This window comes from Malaclemys terrapin, chromosome 2 (assembly GCF_027887155.1).
Source record: "Malaclemys terrapin pileata isolate rMalTer1 chromosome 2, rMalTer1.hap1, whole genome shotgun sequence".
Taxonomy (NCBI): Eukaryota; Metazoa; Chordata; order Testudines; family Emydidae; genus Malaclemys; species Malaclemys terrapin.
The window spans coordinates 72847558-72864420 of NC_071506.1; the positions used below are offsets into that span (position 1 = coordinate 72847558).

At 40.0% G+C, this 16863-nt stretch overlaps 1 protein-coding gene across 1 annotated transcript in view; it reads left to right on the plus strand.

Moving 5' to 3' along the window:
• The window catches only part of PRKDC (protein kinase, DNA-activated, catalytic subunit), a 161204-nt gene that overhangs the window by 44417 nt on the left and 99924 nt on the right, over positions 1-16863 (plus strand). Inside the window, exons 24-34 of the mRNA XM_054017878.1 lie at positions 930-1093; positions 1934-2086; positions 3591-3698; positions 5619-5845; positions 6417-6511; positions 12140-12239; positions 13113-13246; positions 13766-14020; positions 15126-15352; positions 16299-16507; positions 16689-16821. Of these exons, the coding sequence (XP_053873853.1) occupies positions 930-1093; positions 1934-2086; positions 3591-3698; positions 5619-5845; positions 6417-6511; positions 12140-12239; positions 13113-13246; positions 13766-14020; positions 15126-15352; positions 16299-16507; positions 16689-16821 (1805 nt within the window). The remainder of the gene's footprint in view (positions 1-929; positions 1094-1933; positions 2087-3590; positions 3699-5618; positions 5846-6416; positions 6512-12139; positions 12240-13112; positions 13247-13765; positions 14021-15125; positions 15353-16298; positions 16508-16688; positions 16822-16863) is intronic.

The following is a 16863-nucleotide window of genomic DNA, read 5'->3' on the forward strand; positions in this document are numbered from 1 at the left end:
CCATCTTATCATTTAGACTTCTAGCATTTGCGTACAAGCACTTTAAAAACTTGTCACTGTTTATTTGTCTGCCCTTTTCTGATGTGTCCGATTCTTTTTTCTGTGAATGTTTCTTGTCTGATCTGGCCCTTACATTATCCTCTTCCATCCTTTCCTCTTGACTAAAATCTAGAGACATACCCAAAAAGGTCACTTAGCTCCCAATCATGCAAAGCCTTACACATATACTTCACTTTATACATGGGATTGGTCCTTTTGATGACTATTCATGGAAAACTGTGAAACTGACTGTACAAAGTGAAGTCGGACTCAGTTTTTGCCACCTCCCATTTACCCCTTCCACTCCCCAGGTTAACTATCATTTTCTCTTTTAGTTGTAGACATTTTAGGGTCATATCTTGTAACTGGGTCCACATGTTTAGACTCTATACTCGCACTGAGTCTGTTTGAAATTTAGTGAGTTTCTGTGGATTTCCAACGGTCTGCCTGTCTGGATCCATTTGTAGAATCCCACCTCTAAGTGTTGCTTGTAACAGTAGCAGACCAAAAAAATCCATATTGGACTTTTGAGAGAAGTGTTCTGAACAAGCATGCTCCAATATGTTCCAAATTTATAAACTACTCTGAAATTACCTCTGTTGGAGTTGGATAGTAATGCTGTCTTGTGAAAAGTTGACAGCAATTACTCTTTCTCCAAGTGACAGTGGAGCTGTTTTTCTGTGAAAGTGAGACCACTATTATTCTGACAAGTACCTTGATTAGCTAGGTATTGTGATGCACCCCTTGTTTGAAGTTGGAGGGGTTAGTCAAACAACTCTATCAAAGTGCCTGAAAATCTCAGTTCTTTATGACTTGTGTTTGATTTTATTATCTGGTTAGTTGCATAGCATAAAGATTATTTTTGTTTTGCTTTCTTCCTATTATACTAGCTGCTTCTACAGAAGAGATGATGAAGAAATTTGTGTCTTGGGACACTGAGAAGCACCTGAGCTTTGCTGTACCCTTTGCAGACATGAAACCAGTCATCTACCTGGATTTGTTCTTGCCTCGTGTGACTGAATTAGCTCTATCTGCTAGCGACAGGCAGACTAAAGTATTGCCATTTTTGTGTTTGTTTTCATTATTAAATAATTTTCAGCTAATGCTTGTAAAAAATCTACTTCCTTTGTGAAGACACTTCTGTTTTTGACTAAATCCTAGACTGTACCATGGATCGTTGATGCAGCTCTATAATCGAGTTGCTCTCCATGCTACAAACTAAGAAGTTATAGAACATAGATCCTTTGAACTGTACTGTACAGCCAGGTGCTTCCATGGTTAAACTTGTCGTGAAAATGAGGGTTTAAGATGGCTTTCTTTTGTGTTATCTGGCCTCCTTCCCTGGCATAGCATGCAAGCTTGTATTTTCCCTCTTTCTTGGCCCCAATGCAGGAAAGTAATTAAGGACATGCTTAAGTTCTTTGATGGGTTGGGATCATGTTTTTCAAAGAAAGACGAGGCCAGTAGGAATCCAGCAATGTATGGCTATGAATGGTTTTCAGTAATGTGTTTTCTCCAGGTCATAAATTCCAAGGCCAGAAGGGACTGTTGTGATAATTTTAGCCTGGCCTCCTGTATAACACAAAGGCCGTAGAACTTCCCCAAAATAATTCTTATAACGTATCTTTTACAAAAACATCCCAAAAACCCCAATTGTGCACAATGAAATGGGAGGCAATAACTTGCTATTAAAAACTGGATTAGTCTCTGAAATACTTTGTGAGCACAGTATTGAAGTACTTAGTGCAATATTTCTTGCTAGTATGAGGATGCAGTATGGATCAAAACCAGTTCATTAGCATTTATTAGTGACAGTAATTTCCCCTGCCCCCATTCCTTGCTTGTGTAAGTAACTGGTACATAACAAAAAAGGCTGATCAAACCTTTATTGCAGGTTGCAGCATGTGAGCTCTTGCATAGCATAGTTATGTACATGTTGGGGAAAGCATCTCAAATGCCAGATGGACCTCCAGGTTCCCCACCCATGTATCAGCTGTATAAACGAATGTTTCCTGTACTGCTTCGGCTTGCCTGCGATGTAGACCAGGTAAATACATTTATTTGTTTGTGCCTCCTACTGAAGCTCACACTTTGTACTGTTATATCTTAGAAAATTCCTTTTTAGCTTTAGTTAAAAGCATCTAAACTTTGGAATACATTTATTACATGATATAAAATATTATGGCACATGCTGCTTGCTTTATTTATTTATTTAATAAATACTTTTGTTTACTGAGATCCTTATTCCCCAGGCTTCCAAAGTGGAAGACAGAAACCTCCTAGAAAAGTCCAGTGATGGACTGCAATGCAGATTAATTCACAGGAGTATAATTAAAGGAACAGTCTTCTCTGATTTATTCTAAGAGTTTTTTCCAAAGTATGACTTCTTGATTTCTATAGCAAAATAAGTTAATTTTGGGAGAGGGGAATTAATCATTCCAAATACAGAGTTAATGTACAGCTGCCATGCTCCAAAGAAAAAATACATGAGGCACAATTTGTGATATTTGATATCTGGCGATGGTGATATAATTCTGTATGCTTCTATAACATCTTCCAGCCAAAGATCTCAAAGCATATTAACCCTCACATCCCTTGTAGGAAGGTATTATCATCCTCATTTTTACAGATGGGGAAGCTGAGTCACACAGAGATTAAAATAACTGAAAATATAAGGTTTTTCAGATTCTGAAATGTTTCATCCTATAAAGGAATTATGTCTTCAGACCCACCAGCTGAGTTTCTCTTCCAGTGCACCAAAATAAAAAGATTAGACATCAAGTCTAACCAATTGCTGGTGTAAATGTGGGTACAGCTGCATTGAAGTCAGTGGTGATGTGTCCAATTACAGCTATGCAAGTCTGAAGATAGTATGCGTGGAGCCCATATGGCGTCCTCAGTCTGTGTGACGTTTTCTCTATTTTGAGATCAAATAGACTTTGCATTTTGAAAAATATGTAGGAAATGACTATACCAATTGAAGTAAAACCCTCTTTGCAGACATTGATCTACATTAATTACATCAAGGTTGAATTTGGCACATTTTAAGTTCTTTAAATGCTCTTTTCTGTCAAGATGTCAATATTTGGTAATATTTGACATTCAAGTAAGAGTGTTAAAATCCAACAACATGTTAAATAGTAAGGGTAAAAAGATGCTAAAAAACCCCAAAACTGAGTCTGGTTTAAAAACCAGATAAACTGCTCTGTCTACCTGCCTTCCTTTCAAAGGCTGGTTGTATGCACCAGTGTTAACCAGAAGGTTGTGGTGTGTGATGTCACTATGTGAGTGAGAATGAGCTTGGTGAGCTCTTGGCTTTGAGGACCTGAAAAGGGAAAACAGAGTCTAGATGATTCCAAGTCAAATGCTGCTTTTATCCTTGCTGTTGGATATGTGTACCTATAATTATGAAGTTATTGGCTTTTCACTCATTCACTTTACAGACTCCTCTTTTTTTTTTTAAATGTTGTTTTTTTTCATTGTCAAATGAAAACAAACTAGAATATAAATATATATTTTAACCTAGTGGGTGGTGGTTTTCATCTCTTCAGGTAACAAGGCAGTTGTATAAGCTTCTAGTCATGGAATTGATTCACTGGTTCACCAACAACAAAAAATTTGAAAGTCAGGACACAGTAGCATTGCTGGAAGCTATTCTGGTAGGAAGTTGTTTTTTCTCTTATTATTATTGTTATTGTTTTATTTATTGTTCTTGTGTGATGTCTTTTAAAAAGTAAAGTATGATCTGCTAAAGGAACTCTAACAACAAATATACACATTTTACAGACCACCTTCTCATGTAAAAAGAAATCCAATTTATTACTTTCTTCCGTAGGCCATCTTTATTAATTATTACACCTCTACCCCGATATAACGCAATCTGATATAACAAGAATTCGGATATAACAGTAGAGCAGTGCTCTGGGGGGGGGGGGGGGCAGGGCTGCACGCTCCGGCAGATCATAGCAAGCTTGATATAACGCGGTTTCACCTATAACGCGGTAAGATTTTTTTGGCTCCCGAGGACAGCGTTCTATTGGGGTAGAGGTGTACTTACTTTTATGTTGGGCTTTATACTCCTGTGAATCCTTCATCTTTTTTTTTGCACTTGACAATTTCTAAATAAGTCAAGTATCTTGAAAATTAGCAAGCATATTGTGAATCTTGGAAAGATCCTAGCTATCCTTTTCGTGATCAGTGTGTACAAGAAAGTACTAAAATACCATTTTGTAGAGACTGTGTGAAAGTTTTCTGCAGCTGTTATTCAGGCAAAAGTTTAATTACTTTTTGCACCATACTGATCAATTAAAAGTTATCACAGTGGTCAGGTGAATGGAATTGTTAACCAAAAGAACTTTTTCTCCTATTTGTTGGGTATTCAGCTGAAATAGGTATTAAACAAAAATACCACCAGAAATAGTCGGGTTAAATATCCTTTTTCCATTAGGCTCGTAAGATACACTTCATTAATACTGTGATGTCATTGTACTCGTTCTCCAGTTGTTCATAAACTTCCAGGGGGGAAATGGGTAGACAAGACTCTGAATTTCAAATAGAAACTACAAGCAGAAAAAAAATCTTAGTTATTTTCGCCCCAAACAAACAAAATTCCAGATATCTTTACAATCTATAAAGGCAAAAAAGGGGACCAACCTCCTTTCCCTTTGTAGATGATCTGTGAAGTACTGCCTTAATGCAGGAAGTCAGTTTTTAGACTGGGCAAAGGGTATTGTGTCTGGATGACTTCAGTAAGGAATTTTACTTTTAATCTAAAAGCTTATTTACATGCACCAATTTTCTCCTCCCCGTCCCCCCATGCACAAACCTTTTATTTATTTATTTTTTGAGCCATTTATACTGTGAATTATTTTTTCTTTATGCTTTTTCTTATATTTATGTCCGTTGGAATAATACATGATATTTAGCACTTATATCTGAGGTTCTCAAATCCCTTCACAAACATTAATTGAATAGATCTCATCTCCCCTACGAGATGGCTCTGATAAATATTGTCCCCTTTTTAAAGATGGGAAGACTGAGGCTTGGAAGTTAACTTGCCCAAAGTCATACAGCAAACCTCTGACAGCACCAAGTTTAAAACCTTGTTCTGACTGTCTAATCTAATTTTTCTAGGTTCTTATCAGATGCCTGTTACCTTAGTATCTGAGCACTTCTTAATAAATACATAAACCTTAATATAAGGGTATCAAAGGGGTAGCCGTGTTGGTCTGGATCTGTAAAAGCAGCAAAGAGTCCTCTATAAGGTGCCACAGGACTCTTTTTGCTGCTCTTAATATAAGACAGAGTCTAACAAGTGGCATAGATTTTTCCCTCTACCTTGGAATATTGTTGGAGTTTTTTCCCCAGACATTTATTCTGTCCAGTTCTTCACTTTATACATTACATTATTCTGTCTCTCACATATTGCAGGTGTTGACTCCTTTCATCTGGGCATTAGAGTGAAAGTAGGCCTGTAATGGGGAGGGAGAAACCTACTTTTGTATGAAGTAGAAAACCACAGCGATGCTAGCCTTGAAGCTTATACTTCTTGTAATGAAACAGTCTGCCCTTAATTTCAGGATGGGATAGTGGATCCTGTTGACAGCTCTTTGAGAGACTTCTGTGGTCAGTGTGTTAGAGAATTTATGAAATGGTCCATTAAGCAGACAACGCCGCAACAACAGGAGAAAAGTCCAGTGAACACCAAGTCACTCTTCAAGCGACTGTACAGCCTTGCGCTTCACCCTAATGCTTTGAAGAGGCTGGGAGCAGCGCTTGCTTTTAACAATATCTATAGAGAATTTAGGTGAGCCGAAAACTTGAACAGTAGCTAAGCTAGAGTAAAATAAACAATGTTAATATACTAGAGGAGAGAGACATTTTGAGAAGAGAACCCAGGTTTTTATCCACTTACACTGATGTTGCTTGATGCTGACCATTAATATGTAAAGAAGCTGTATCAATGGACCTCTTCAGACTATATATTGTGAGTGAAATTCACTTCACTCACAGAGAGCCTAAATATTTGGGTTCTATGGGGCATGGAAAACAGTGAGGCTGAGGTGGTGAATTTCCATCCCAAAGCCAGATAAGAATAAGTTGTTAATAGTTAAGTGTGTTTTTTTTGTTTGTTTGTTTGTTTTTTTAAAGTACCACTTTTAATGATGGCTAGATAATTTTTCTCTTTTGCTGATAATGGTCTAAAATATTTTTGCAGTTTGAGTTAAGAAGCACAGGCTATTTCTTTGTTGATTTGAAATGTGGCACTATATTGTTTAACTTATTTCTAAATTTCATATTTGAGTTTCATATTCACGTGTCTATTGCTACTCCTATTCATGTTTCTTAGCATATTTGCTCTGTTCATGATTTTATAGGGAAGAAAATTCTCTAGTAGAGCAATTTGTGTTTGAAGTATTGGTTGTGTATTTGGAAAGTCTGGCCTTGACCCATACAGATGAGAAGTCACTAGGTGAGTTGAAACTGATTTATTGTGAAATGGAACGAATAAATCATCCTGTCTCTCATCCTTTTAGATGGCTAATGAAACAATCTTAAGTAAGCCAAACCATGACTTCGAAGTTGTAGGTAAACTACAGTGCAGTTCCCTTCTTACCAGAGGATCAATTATTTTCTGTTCTCAGTGCTCCTCATTAAATTGGGTTTCTGACTTACTGACATTTCTGTGCAAATTTCTTAAATGTGTGGGATTTTTATATCTGTATGTAAAATAAATCTGAGTTTTACAGATGTTTTACAGCAAAACTTCAAAAAGCTGAGTGATGCTTCTGACCTATATCTCCTAGTCCCACAGTTACACAAAGTAAAAATGGAGCCCAATGGTTTTTAGAGTTTAAAGGGTATTTTGTAACAAATATGGAGCTCAAAAAACATATTTTTCTGCGTTGATGGAGAGGGCTCCACCTACTTAGCAGCAGCAAGCCCTTTTATGCTCCCCCATTTGGTTCTGGGAATGGAAATTGTGTGAATAGTTCATGACCTCTTCCCCAATATTAAATAATAACCTATATTATTATATTTATTTGCCTTTTTTCCAGTAGCCCTTTGCCAACTAATAATGGTTAAAATGTAAAACCAAAACCTTGTTTACAAATCTTTCTTTATTTCTTTCAAAGAAAAAGTTTTTGGGTGTGATATTTTAGTGGGAGTGGCCACGGGAATGTTCATATGGAAAAGAATGAGCTCCTTTGTTGTGTGGAAGGGCAGGGGGTACAGAAACAGCAACTGGGCTGTCACAGGGGTTTCTTTAACTTTCTACTTCTGGGGTAAGCTTTTTTGTGGTCTGTATTGTTACTTACACATTTGCTGACAGGTATTTTGAAATAAATCACCAGAAATACTGCAAATGATGTGATTATATTTTGTCAAAACAACATAATATAAATTTTGAAGAATTTAAAAATATTGTGCACAGAATTTTTAGGCGTAGAATTCCCTCCGAGGATAATGTTTAGTCTAGAGAAGGTGGGGGGGGGGGCATAAGTCTTCACATATGTACACATTTGTTATAAGTAGGACAAGAAGTTATCAGCTTAGTTTGCAGCAAGGGAGATTTACATTGGATATTAGGGGAGACTTTCAAACTTCAAGGATAATTGAGCACTGGAGCAGGTTACCTTGGGAGGTTGTGGAATCTCCATTCTTTGAGGTTTTTAAAAACAGATTAGATAAAAAGCTGTCAGGAATGGCCTAGGTATACTTAATCCTGTCATAGGATGGGTGATCTCTACTATGACTTCCAGCTGTTTCACAGGCTTGCTCTGTGACACTGAGCAAATTATCATAGAAATGCAAAGCCTGAGTATTAGTAGGCATGATCCTGCATGTAATCCTCATGGAAATCCCATAATAGAAATACACGTTTCTGCACCTTAGAGTCTCCCACAATTCTGTTATGTCTGGGCTGCTCTCCTTCATGCTGCAGTTTCTGTAGGTGGTTTGAACTCACAGCACTATGCATGCTGGCCACACCCCTTTCTCTTGCTTGCCGCCAGATCTTCTGCCTCTGCAGCAATAGTCAAGCGGTGGTTCATTTTACTCCTGTCCTTCCAATTTATTAGTTAATCAGCCATTTTGGGGAGTGATGAGCAGTTTTCTCTTCTTCCGAGCCTCCTCTCCTCCTTTTTGGTTCAGGGTCTGAGCAGCATGGTGGTCACAGCCACCTGAAGCCTCTGCTGCAGTGTCTCCAAGCTGAGCTTCTCTGCCCCGTTTTAGGCAGCACAACCGTAAGCACTGGTCTAAGGATCCAGTGTAAGGCAGCTTTCCCAGGCTTAGCTGAAGGTGACTGTTCCAATTATCACAAGATTTCTCTTCTTTGGAGAAAAGTTCGATAAGATAGCAGAAAATGCTGCAAAATCCAAGTAATCCTTTCTCCCTACACTGAGTGCTCTCAGAAGGGATGCAAACCTGCTTTCAGGCAGAGACGCTCCTTTTGTTCCTGCTCCTCTCAGAAATATCAGAGGAGGGTGTGATGGGGGTCGAGGGCAGTCCAGACCAGTGAGTGGTTGCCCTCTAATTCTGGATTGCCTCATATTGCTTTCCTGCTGTAGCTCCCAGCCTGGGATGCTCACAACCAGCCTACCAGCATGCAGGTCACAACCTGAATGTGTACTAGACTGTCTGCAGCCTCACTGTGGTTTCCACTAGCCTTTGTTACAGCAAGGTGACCCCAACATACTCCCAGTCCCAAATTTCCCCCAAACCATGTGCCCTGTAATGCCCAGCCCTCTCCTAGACACTTCAGAGAAATGTTAGGGTCTGTTCTTCTAAAGCAGAGGTGGCCAGCCTGAGAAGGAGCCAGAATTTACCAATGTACATTGCCAAAGAGCCACAGTAATACGTTACCAGCCCCCCATCAGCTCCCCCCAGCACCTCCTGCCCACCGGCAGCCCCGCCGATCAGTGCTTCCCTGCACCTCCCGATCAGCTGTATCGTGGCACGCAGGAGGCTCGGAGGGGGAGGAGAGAGGGCATAGCAGGCTCAGGGGAGGGCGTGGGAAGGGTTGGAGTGGGGGCAGAGCCAGGGGTTGAGCAGTGAGCACTCCTCCTCCCCCGGCACATTGGAAAGTTGGCACCTGTAGCTCCAGCCCTGGAGTCGGTGCCTATACAAGGAGCCGCATATTAACTTCTGAAGAGCCACATGTGGCTCCGGAGCCACAGGTTGGCCACCCCGGCCCTAAAGACTCAAAAGCACATCACAGCTTATTAAATTAACTGAGGTGAGTACACCCTTCCCTTTAAGCACAGCATTGAATTGGTTTATAGTAAAATTAAGACAAATTTATTAACAATAGGATACAGGTTAAGTGATGCCAGGTAAAAGGAATAAAGTTAGAATGGGTTACAAGAAAATAAATATGAAAATGTGCACCTAAAGGTCTAAAACATAGTGTAGTAAGGTACATTCATTGCCTAAGGAGGTTTTTCACCTATATTTCACCTATATGACTTGCATCTGAAGAAGTGAGGTTCTTACCCACGAAAGCTTATGCTCCCAGTACTTCTGTTAGTCTCAAAGGTGCCACAGGACCCTCTGTTGCTTTCCACCTATATTCAGTTTCCAGAGACTACTATGAGAGTGCAAAAGGCCAGCTATAGCTCAGTGTCTTCAGCTACCAGTCATCTTGGTCTCATGCACAAGAATCACTCCAAGGGCAAAGTGGTACATCTGAATTCTCCAGGTCTTCTTCCTGAAAGCATGAGACCACTCCCTTGGGTGCATGATGGATCAAGTGCTCAGTTTCCTAACATAGTGGACAGCCTCAGGGAGTGTCTGCAAGGGCCTTCCCCCATGTGCCTTCCAGACCCTCTGATTCTTGCAACCAATACCAATCTGAAGGGTTGGGAAACACATTTGGGACCCAAAACTACACAAGGAATCTGGAGCCCAGGAGAAAGTGACCACCGCATCAGACTCCTGGAGCTCAGACTGGTCAAACTAGCCCTACAAAGGTTCCAGAGCCCCTAGGGGGGGAATCACTTTCTGGTTCAGTCAGACAACACTACCATGATCACATATATAAACAACCTAGGAGGCACGAGGAGCCCAGTGCTACACACACAAGTGATGGAAGTAATGAGATGAGCAGAATGCTTTCTCCCTTCCTAAAAGTGATCCATGTGAAAGGAGAGATGAACTAGAAGGCAGTCCGGCTCACTAAACGTAAAGTCAACAACTTGGATTGGTGCCTGAAGTCTTCAACTTGATTTCTCAGATATTTGGTCTCCCTTCAGCCAACTTGTTTGCAAACCTCAGGAATACAAAGCAATCAAAATACTTCACCAGTGAAACAGACCCCAACTCCATGGGACTAGGTACCTTGTCACACAGTGGCCACAAGGTTTGCTATATGCCTTCCCATCCTTCCAACTCTTAGGGAAAATGATCTGAACAATAAAGCTGGAGCCAGCAAAGGTGGTAATGCTTATTCCTGAATGGTTAAAGGGGCCCGTTTTCCAATCTGATAGAGGTGAGACTGGAACCACCGTTACAGCTACTGCTGTGACAAGACATCTTTTTCTAAGATCATTTTCTCCATCCAGACCCAGATCGTCTACAACTAACAATTGGAAGAGGACCATTAACAACACTCGATCTGTCCTCCAAAGTAATCAAGACATTGCTATTATCTAGGAGAATCTCTGTGTTAAAGGCTTACTCCTGTATCTGGACCAAGTTCAGCATTTGATGCCTGGAGCACAGTGTTAGACTCAAGAGATCCAGGGATTCTGGCTATTTTGGACTTCCTCCAAAAGGGTCTGGGTAAAGTGTCTTCTACCCAGTACCATAGCACACCAGGTATCCTCCATCTGTTGTGTTCTATACTCAGGGTCTTTGGGGTCCTTGGCAGAGAACCCCCTACGTATCCAGACTACTCAGAGAAGTCAAACCGATCAGGCCAGTCTTCCCTTAGCTTTTGAACCATTTGAACCTCTGACTTCAATATCGGCAATCTACCGCTCAATCAAAACCACTTTTCTGGTCTCCATTATGTCTGCTTGTTGAGTGTCAGATTGCTAGCCCTATGCAAGAACTTTACTGCATGTTCCATGATGACAAAGTAGTAATGAGAACTTTGGAATTATTTCTTGCCAAAGTGAACCCTTTTCCATGCTTCAGAGTAGATTATTAATCACTCATTCTGTCAAGGGCCTGATTTCTGGCACACCTCAGAAATCAGAAGAGCACTGAAGGTTTACATCAAGTGTACAGAATCCATCCGAAGTGGCCAAGGACTGAGTTTCCAAGCTATATATTGCCAGATGGATCAGACTGTGCAGTGTTGAGGCCTACAAGGCATCTGGCATCTCTGTTCAGAAGGAATCAAGGCATGCTACACGAGATCCAGGGCAGCCTCGTAGTCCAAATGGGCAAGGGCTTCCGCCTCAGAGATATGGAGAGCGGCTGTCTGGTCTTTGGCTAACACCTTATCAGACACGATATAAAGTGGACTTTCTTTTGCCTGCAGAAGCTGGCTTCTGCATGAAAGTGCAGCAGGTGATGGCCCAATAATAATGCCCTTTGAGCAATTTTCAATAAGGGGGATTCCCTTCCTATCTCATTCTGTTTTTCTTTTTCCTCCCTACTTCTGCTCACTGCTCCCCAGACGTAACAGAATTGTGGGAGAAGCTGGGCTGCAGAATGGAAAATTTCTTATATAGTAATTTTGTTTCTGCCAGCAGCGTCTCCCACAGTTCTACCCACCCTGGATGGCTTCACTATTGAGGGTAAGCTTTTCATTTAGATCATTAGCACATAGGCTGTTTGCCTGTTATAAATAGTTATCGAGTTGGCATTGAGGTTATTGTTACTAATTGCTTGCCATTAATTTTATGCAGCTTAGAAATGACTTATCTGGCAGCAAGTGGGAGAAGGGGGCATGTCCAGCATGAGAAGTGTAATTTTAAACCATCTCCAGAAACTGCAGAGTGGAGGGCAGCTACCCAGACATAATATAATTTTGAGAGACTCAGCTAGCAGAAAAGAAATTATTGGGTCAGGAATTTTCCATTCTTTGTTAACTGGGCCAAACTATTGGCATTTATTCATTGATGAGCACTTCCCTTCTCTTTGATAACAGGTACAGTTCAACAATGTTGTGATGCCATTGATCATCTAAAGCGCATAATTAAGCACAAAGCATCTTCCCTAAATAAGGCAGAAAAACGGCGGATACCACGGTCAGTTGTTTGAGATTTTGCCTTTCCAAATACATCATCTGAGTTTGTAACATATGGCTTTTGTAAAAATGTAGGGTGATGGGTGTGACTTAAACATGACTCCCATTAATGTGTAACTGCATCCGCACATGTGCTGAAAACGTTCTTCTGAAATGCCCCTTGAACTGACTAGAATAAGAGCACATGATGCTACATGGTGAATCAGAGTTTGAGACTCAAGGGCTATCTTTGATTCCTGAAACAGCTCACTCACCTCCATGGGGAGGTGGGGAAGAGACTGGTATAGGGTTCCCCACTGTAAACTCTGACCATCTTAGGGACCGTTTTGGGTAGCCTCTAGAGGGAGCTGCATCGAACCCTTTTTATGCAAAAATATTATGCATCTGATGGGAAAGAGCAGGAAAAAATGAGACTGGATCCTCCGGGCTATTAAATAGTCTTGGATTTCCCTCTTCCAGAGGAGGAGGAGGGAGGAGAAGATATTTGAGGTTTAATCTCAGTTTTGTTTGTCTGGAGTTGAAGGGGGGAGGAAAGAGATGGTTGAGTCTTGACATTTTCTTTTATTTTTCAGTCTCCACCACTAATCAAATTGGAGCTCAGATCAGGGAAATAAGTCCAGACTACACCTGTATAAGACCTTGTATTTGTAGTGTGAATGATTTAACCCATCCGATCCCTCACCCCTGCCCATAATTCTTTTAATGAGATAATGGAAAGAACATCCAAAATTCTTCATTGGATATTTAGATTTGCAAATAGAGCAGTATGGCTTCATTAACATGATGGCTGTTGTGGCTTTTCCTTGAAACAAAGAAAAGCCTTTGGGCAAATATCAGTAAGGTTTGTTGATTTGTATTCATTATTTTTGTACAGAGGATTTCCAAATGCTAAGTCAGTGTGTCTGTTGGACCTTGTCATGTGGCTGTTGGTACAATGTGGGCGACCCCAGACAGAATGTCGGCATAAATCCATGGAGCTCTTCTATGAGTTTGTTCCTTTATTACCAGGTACTGTGGGTCATCACATATACCTCTAGTCTCCTGCTTCACATAACTGTTCATTTCTGCTCTCATTTTCTGTGCACCGTCAGTTTTCATTTATTGAATGAAACGTGTTTGGAAATAGGCCCCTTTTAGTATTAAATAAGTACTGAGTAGCTGCAAGTTTTTCATTCAGTATAAAAACTGCATTTTTTACCTTGTAAGCTTCCTCCAGCCAGTGTGCCTCAACTCTGACTTGGAGAGACCACCTTTAGGTACTGGACAACTATTGTAGCCAGCTGTGAGGGGATCCTCAGCTGATGCAGAGCCAGAGGAGTGGTGCCTAAGCCGCAGTCTTCCTTGCAGTTGACATATGCAGTGTGGCCACGGGAATCTTTGACTTCTATATTGGCTGTCTCCTCTTCCAGAAAATAAGAGCAACTAATGGAATAGGTTTTTGAGTGTTGATTCGTGTCCATAATACCTTGCTGAATGCAGCTGTGTATTTACCTAAAGAACATTGATTTCTGTATGCTTCTTTATCAGGAAACCAGTCCCCATCTTTGTGGCTAGGTGATCTTCTAAAAAAACAAGGAATCTCTTTCCTCATCAACAAATTTGAAGGGGGAGGTAATGATGGTGACAATCTCTCTGGAATCCTTTCTCAGCCAACACTGTGTGACATGCAGGAACCCTTTAGTTTGCGCGCTGTTGTGCAGTGGATGGATATGTTTTTAGCAGCTCTGGACTGCTACAATACATTCATCGAGCAGGGAATGATCAAACCAAACGAAATACTAGGTAGGTAAATCCTGGCTGCAGCTGGTTCAGTATTATCCATTATATAAACTCACTATGAGGGGTTCCTAGCTTCGGCTTATAACACTTGTTTCAAGAATAGATTTGATTTACAGGTTCACAATCAGTTTCAGCAACAATTGCCTTGCCTCGTGGATTTTTTTGTAACAGTGGTCTAGTATAATACCTTATTTACTTTGTGTTATCGAAATGTTTCATTGCAAAATGTTTCATTATAAAAACACTAATTTAAATTTCTTTCCCTCATGGATTTCTTTTCCCCTCACTTTGTTTAACTGTGTCCCACCTTAAAAGGCCCTGCAGTGCAGCAACCCTACCTCCAGTGAGAAGGTCTGGTCATGATTCCTTCTAAAGCCCATCACCGCTCTCCTTCACTTACTGTACTTAAAGAAGTTTACCAATTAGTAATGTGAGGTGCTTCCTTCCCTCTCCACTGCTAGCCCAGTCATTTGAGTTTGTTGCTTTTCTCATGCTTCAGTCCCACCCAACCTAGGGAGCTCAGTACTTGTATTCTGATGACATGAATACCAACATCTTGTGTAGCCATTAGGCCATTGGATCTGCATCCGATAAAAGTTTTTAAATTTTTCAGACATTTCTAAACAGCATGTTTCCATAGTAGTAAAATGCAATGATGGAATTAGATACACACAGACCAGTATTTTACAAATGGGTGTCAGGGCAAGATACCTAGCTTCATTAAAGCTGTACAATAAGATTTTTACTAAATGCAGTTATTAGAGGGCCAGATTTTCAAAGATGTGGATTTAGATTTACATCCATATAATTACATATGCCTGACTTGTTTGCAGGTACCTAATGCACACATCCATTAAGAATGCATAGTTCTCTGAAAAGCTATCCCTCATGTCCAAAACTTAATACTAACAATGTAATTGAAATATGGTTTCAAGAAGAAGAAAAAAGCTCGTTCTTTCACTGGTGGGGGAAAGATTTTGACTTTTTCCCCCCCATATTTTCATTATGTCATTACATTATGTCAGTCTTTCTCTTTATGCTGAGCATAAAATGTATTTTTAGATTTGTGGGGTCACTATATATTTAAATTTGGTGTAATTCCTTCTAGGTACAAAGATGAGGTCTTCATTCCTGAGAGCTGTGGAGTTCTTTCTTAAAACTATTGTCTTGCATGATATATCTGCAGCAGAGCGATGCTTTGACACTGGGTCAAAAGGCAATATGTTCAGCCCACAGGAAAGAGAAGAGTATAATTACAGCAAATGCACAATCATAGTCCGAATCATGGCATTTGTCAGCATGATCCTGGAGACCTGCCAACAGGATTTCTGGAAGGTAGGTTTTGAAGCTATTGGTCTGTAGAAGGTGACGTCTGCAGTTGTTGCAACTGTTATTTAAAGTTGTTGTTTAAGCATTGTTGATTTGAGGGAGAGTGGGGGACTCATGACTAGCTATGAGGAGTGGATCATCCTTTGCAATACCTTGGGCCATTAATCATAGATGGTTATTATGCCCCAGGAAGTGTCCTGCTCTTTGGACATTACTGCGTCAGTAAGCTGAAGGAAACCCTCACTTCATGGATTATTTTGCAATAAGTGATGCAGTTCTAATTAAGAGAAATTAACACCATGTATATTTGCCAGTCAGGTTGCTTGAATCACCATCAGCATGACACCCATGATGATGGTATTCCACATAGGATGTCTTATGTTCTTGAATTTAGGAATTTTTCTAAGTGATCATAGTACAGATAGTGTGAGAGAGACAATGGCTGTAGAAATAACTGTGCTCTGCGTTTTTCCTGTTAAATTCCTTTTTGAAGAATGAACATGCAAGTCTGTCTCTGTCTCTCTGTATTTAACGTAATATAAATTGAAGTTTTAATATCTACAGTTTCTTGAGAGTTTAAAAAAGGGCACTAAGTCAATTTCTGGGACTACAGGTGCATAACTGGCAGTTGCATAATTTGTTTAGATGCATAACTAGCAGTCTTCATGTGTGTAGAAGTCTGTAGTATTGGCACGTTATTTGAACACTAAAATGAACACATATGATGTGCACCTGCATCTTTAAAAATGGCCATTTAATTTCTATAAATCAGAGTAATTACAATATATTGAAAATGAGCCATTTTAGAGAGAGAGAGATTAAGATTAACAATTGAATAGCCATATTTTGCTTATTTCAGGCACAGAAAAAATCATGGAAAGCTGAATAGGTCAACAAATAAGATTAAGAATAAAATGTCTCCACCTTCATTTTAATCTTTTATTCTTTCTAGTTACTTGAGAAGGAATTGCTTAATGCAAATCTGATAGAACTTCTTGTGAGAATAGTGTGTGATCCAGCAAACATAGGCTTTAATACAGCCGATGTACAAGTCATGAAAAATCTCCCAGATGTTTCTGTGAGGCTCATAAAAGCTTTGATGAAATCTCCCTATAAAGAATCTTTGGAGCTAAGCATAAAGGAAAGAATAACATCACAAAGGTAAGAGCTCTCTGATAGCCATAAATGTCTAATTTAAAATCCGAACAAATGCAGTACATAGTGAGAGATGCAAAGTGAATGAAGCTTCCATTGCACAGTTGTAGGATGTCTTTTTTTCATGTTATATTGATACACCCACAGGTAATCAATGTTTTTGTTTATTTTTCCTTTCCCTTGTCAGCATTGAGGAGCTTTGCTCTGTTGAGCTGTATAATCCAGATGCTCGTTTTGATCACGTTAGACTAAGCTCCATTTTGTCTGCATGCAGGCAGCTCCACAAGGCTGGCCTGCTTCATTCCACACTTCAATCACAGGTAAACATTGATTCATAGAATAACAGTTAAGATTTTTCATAT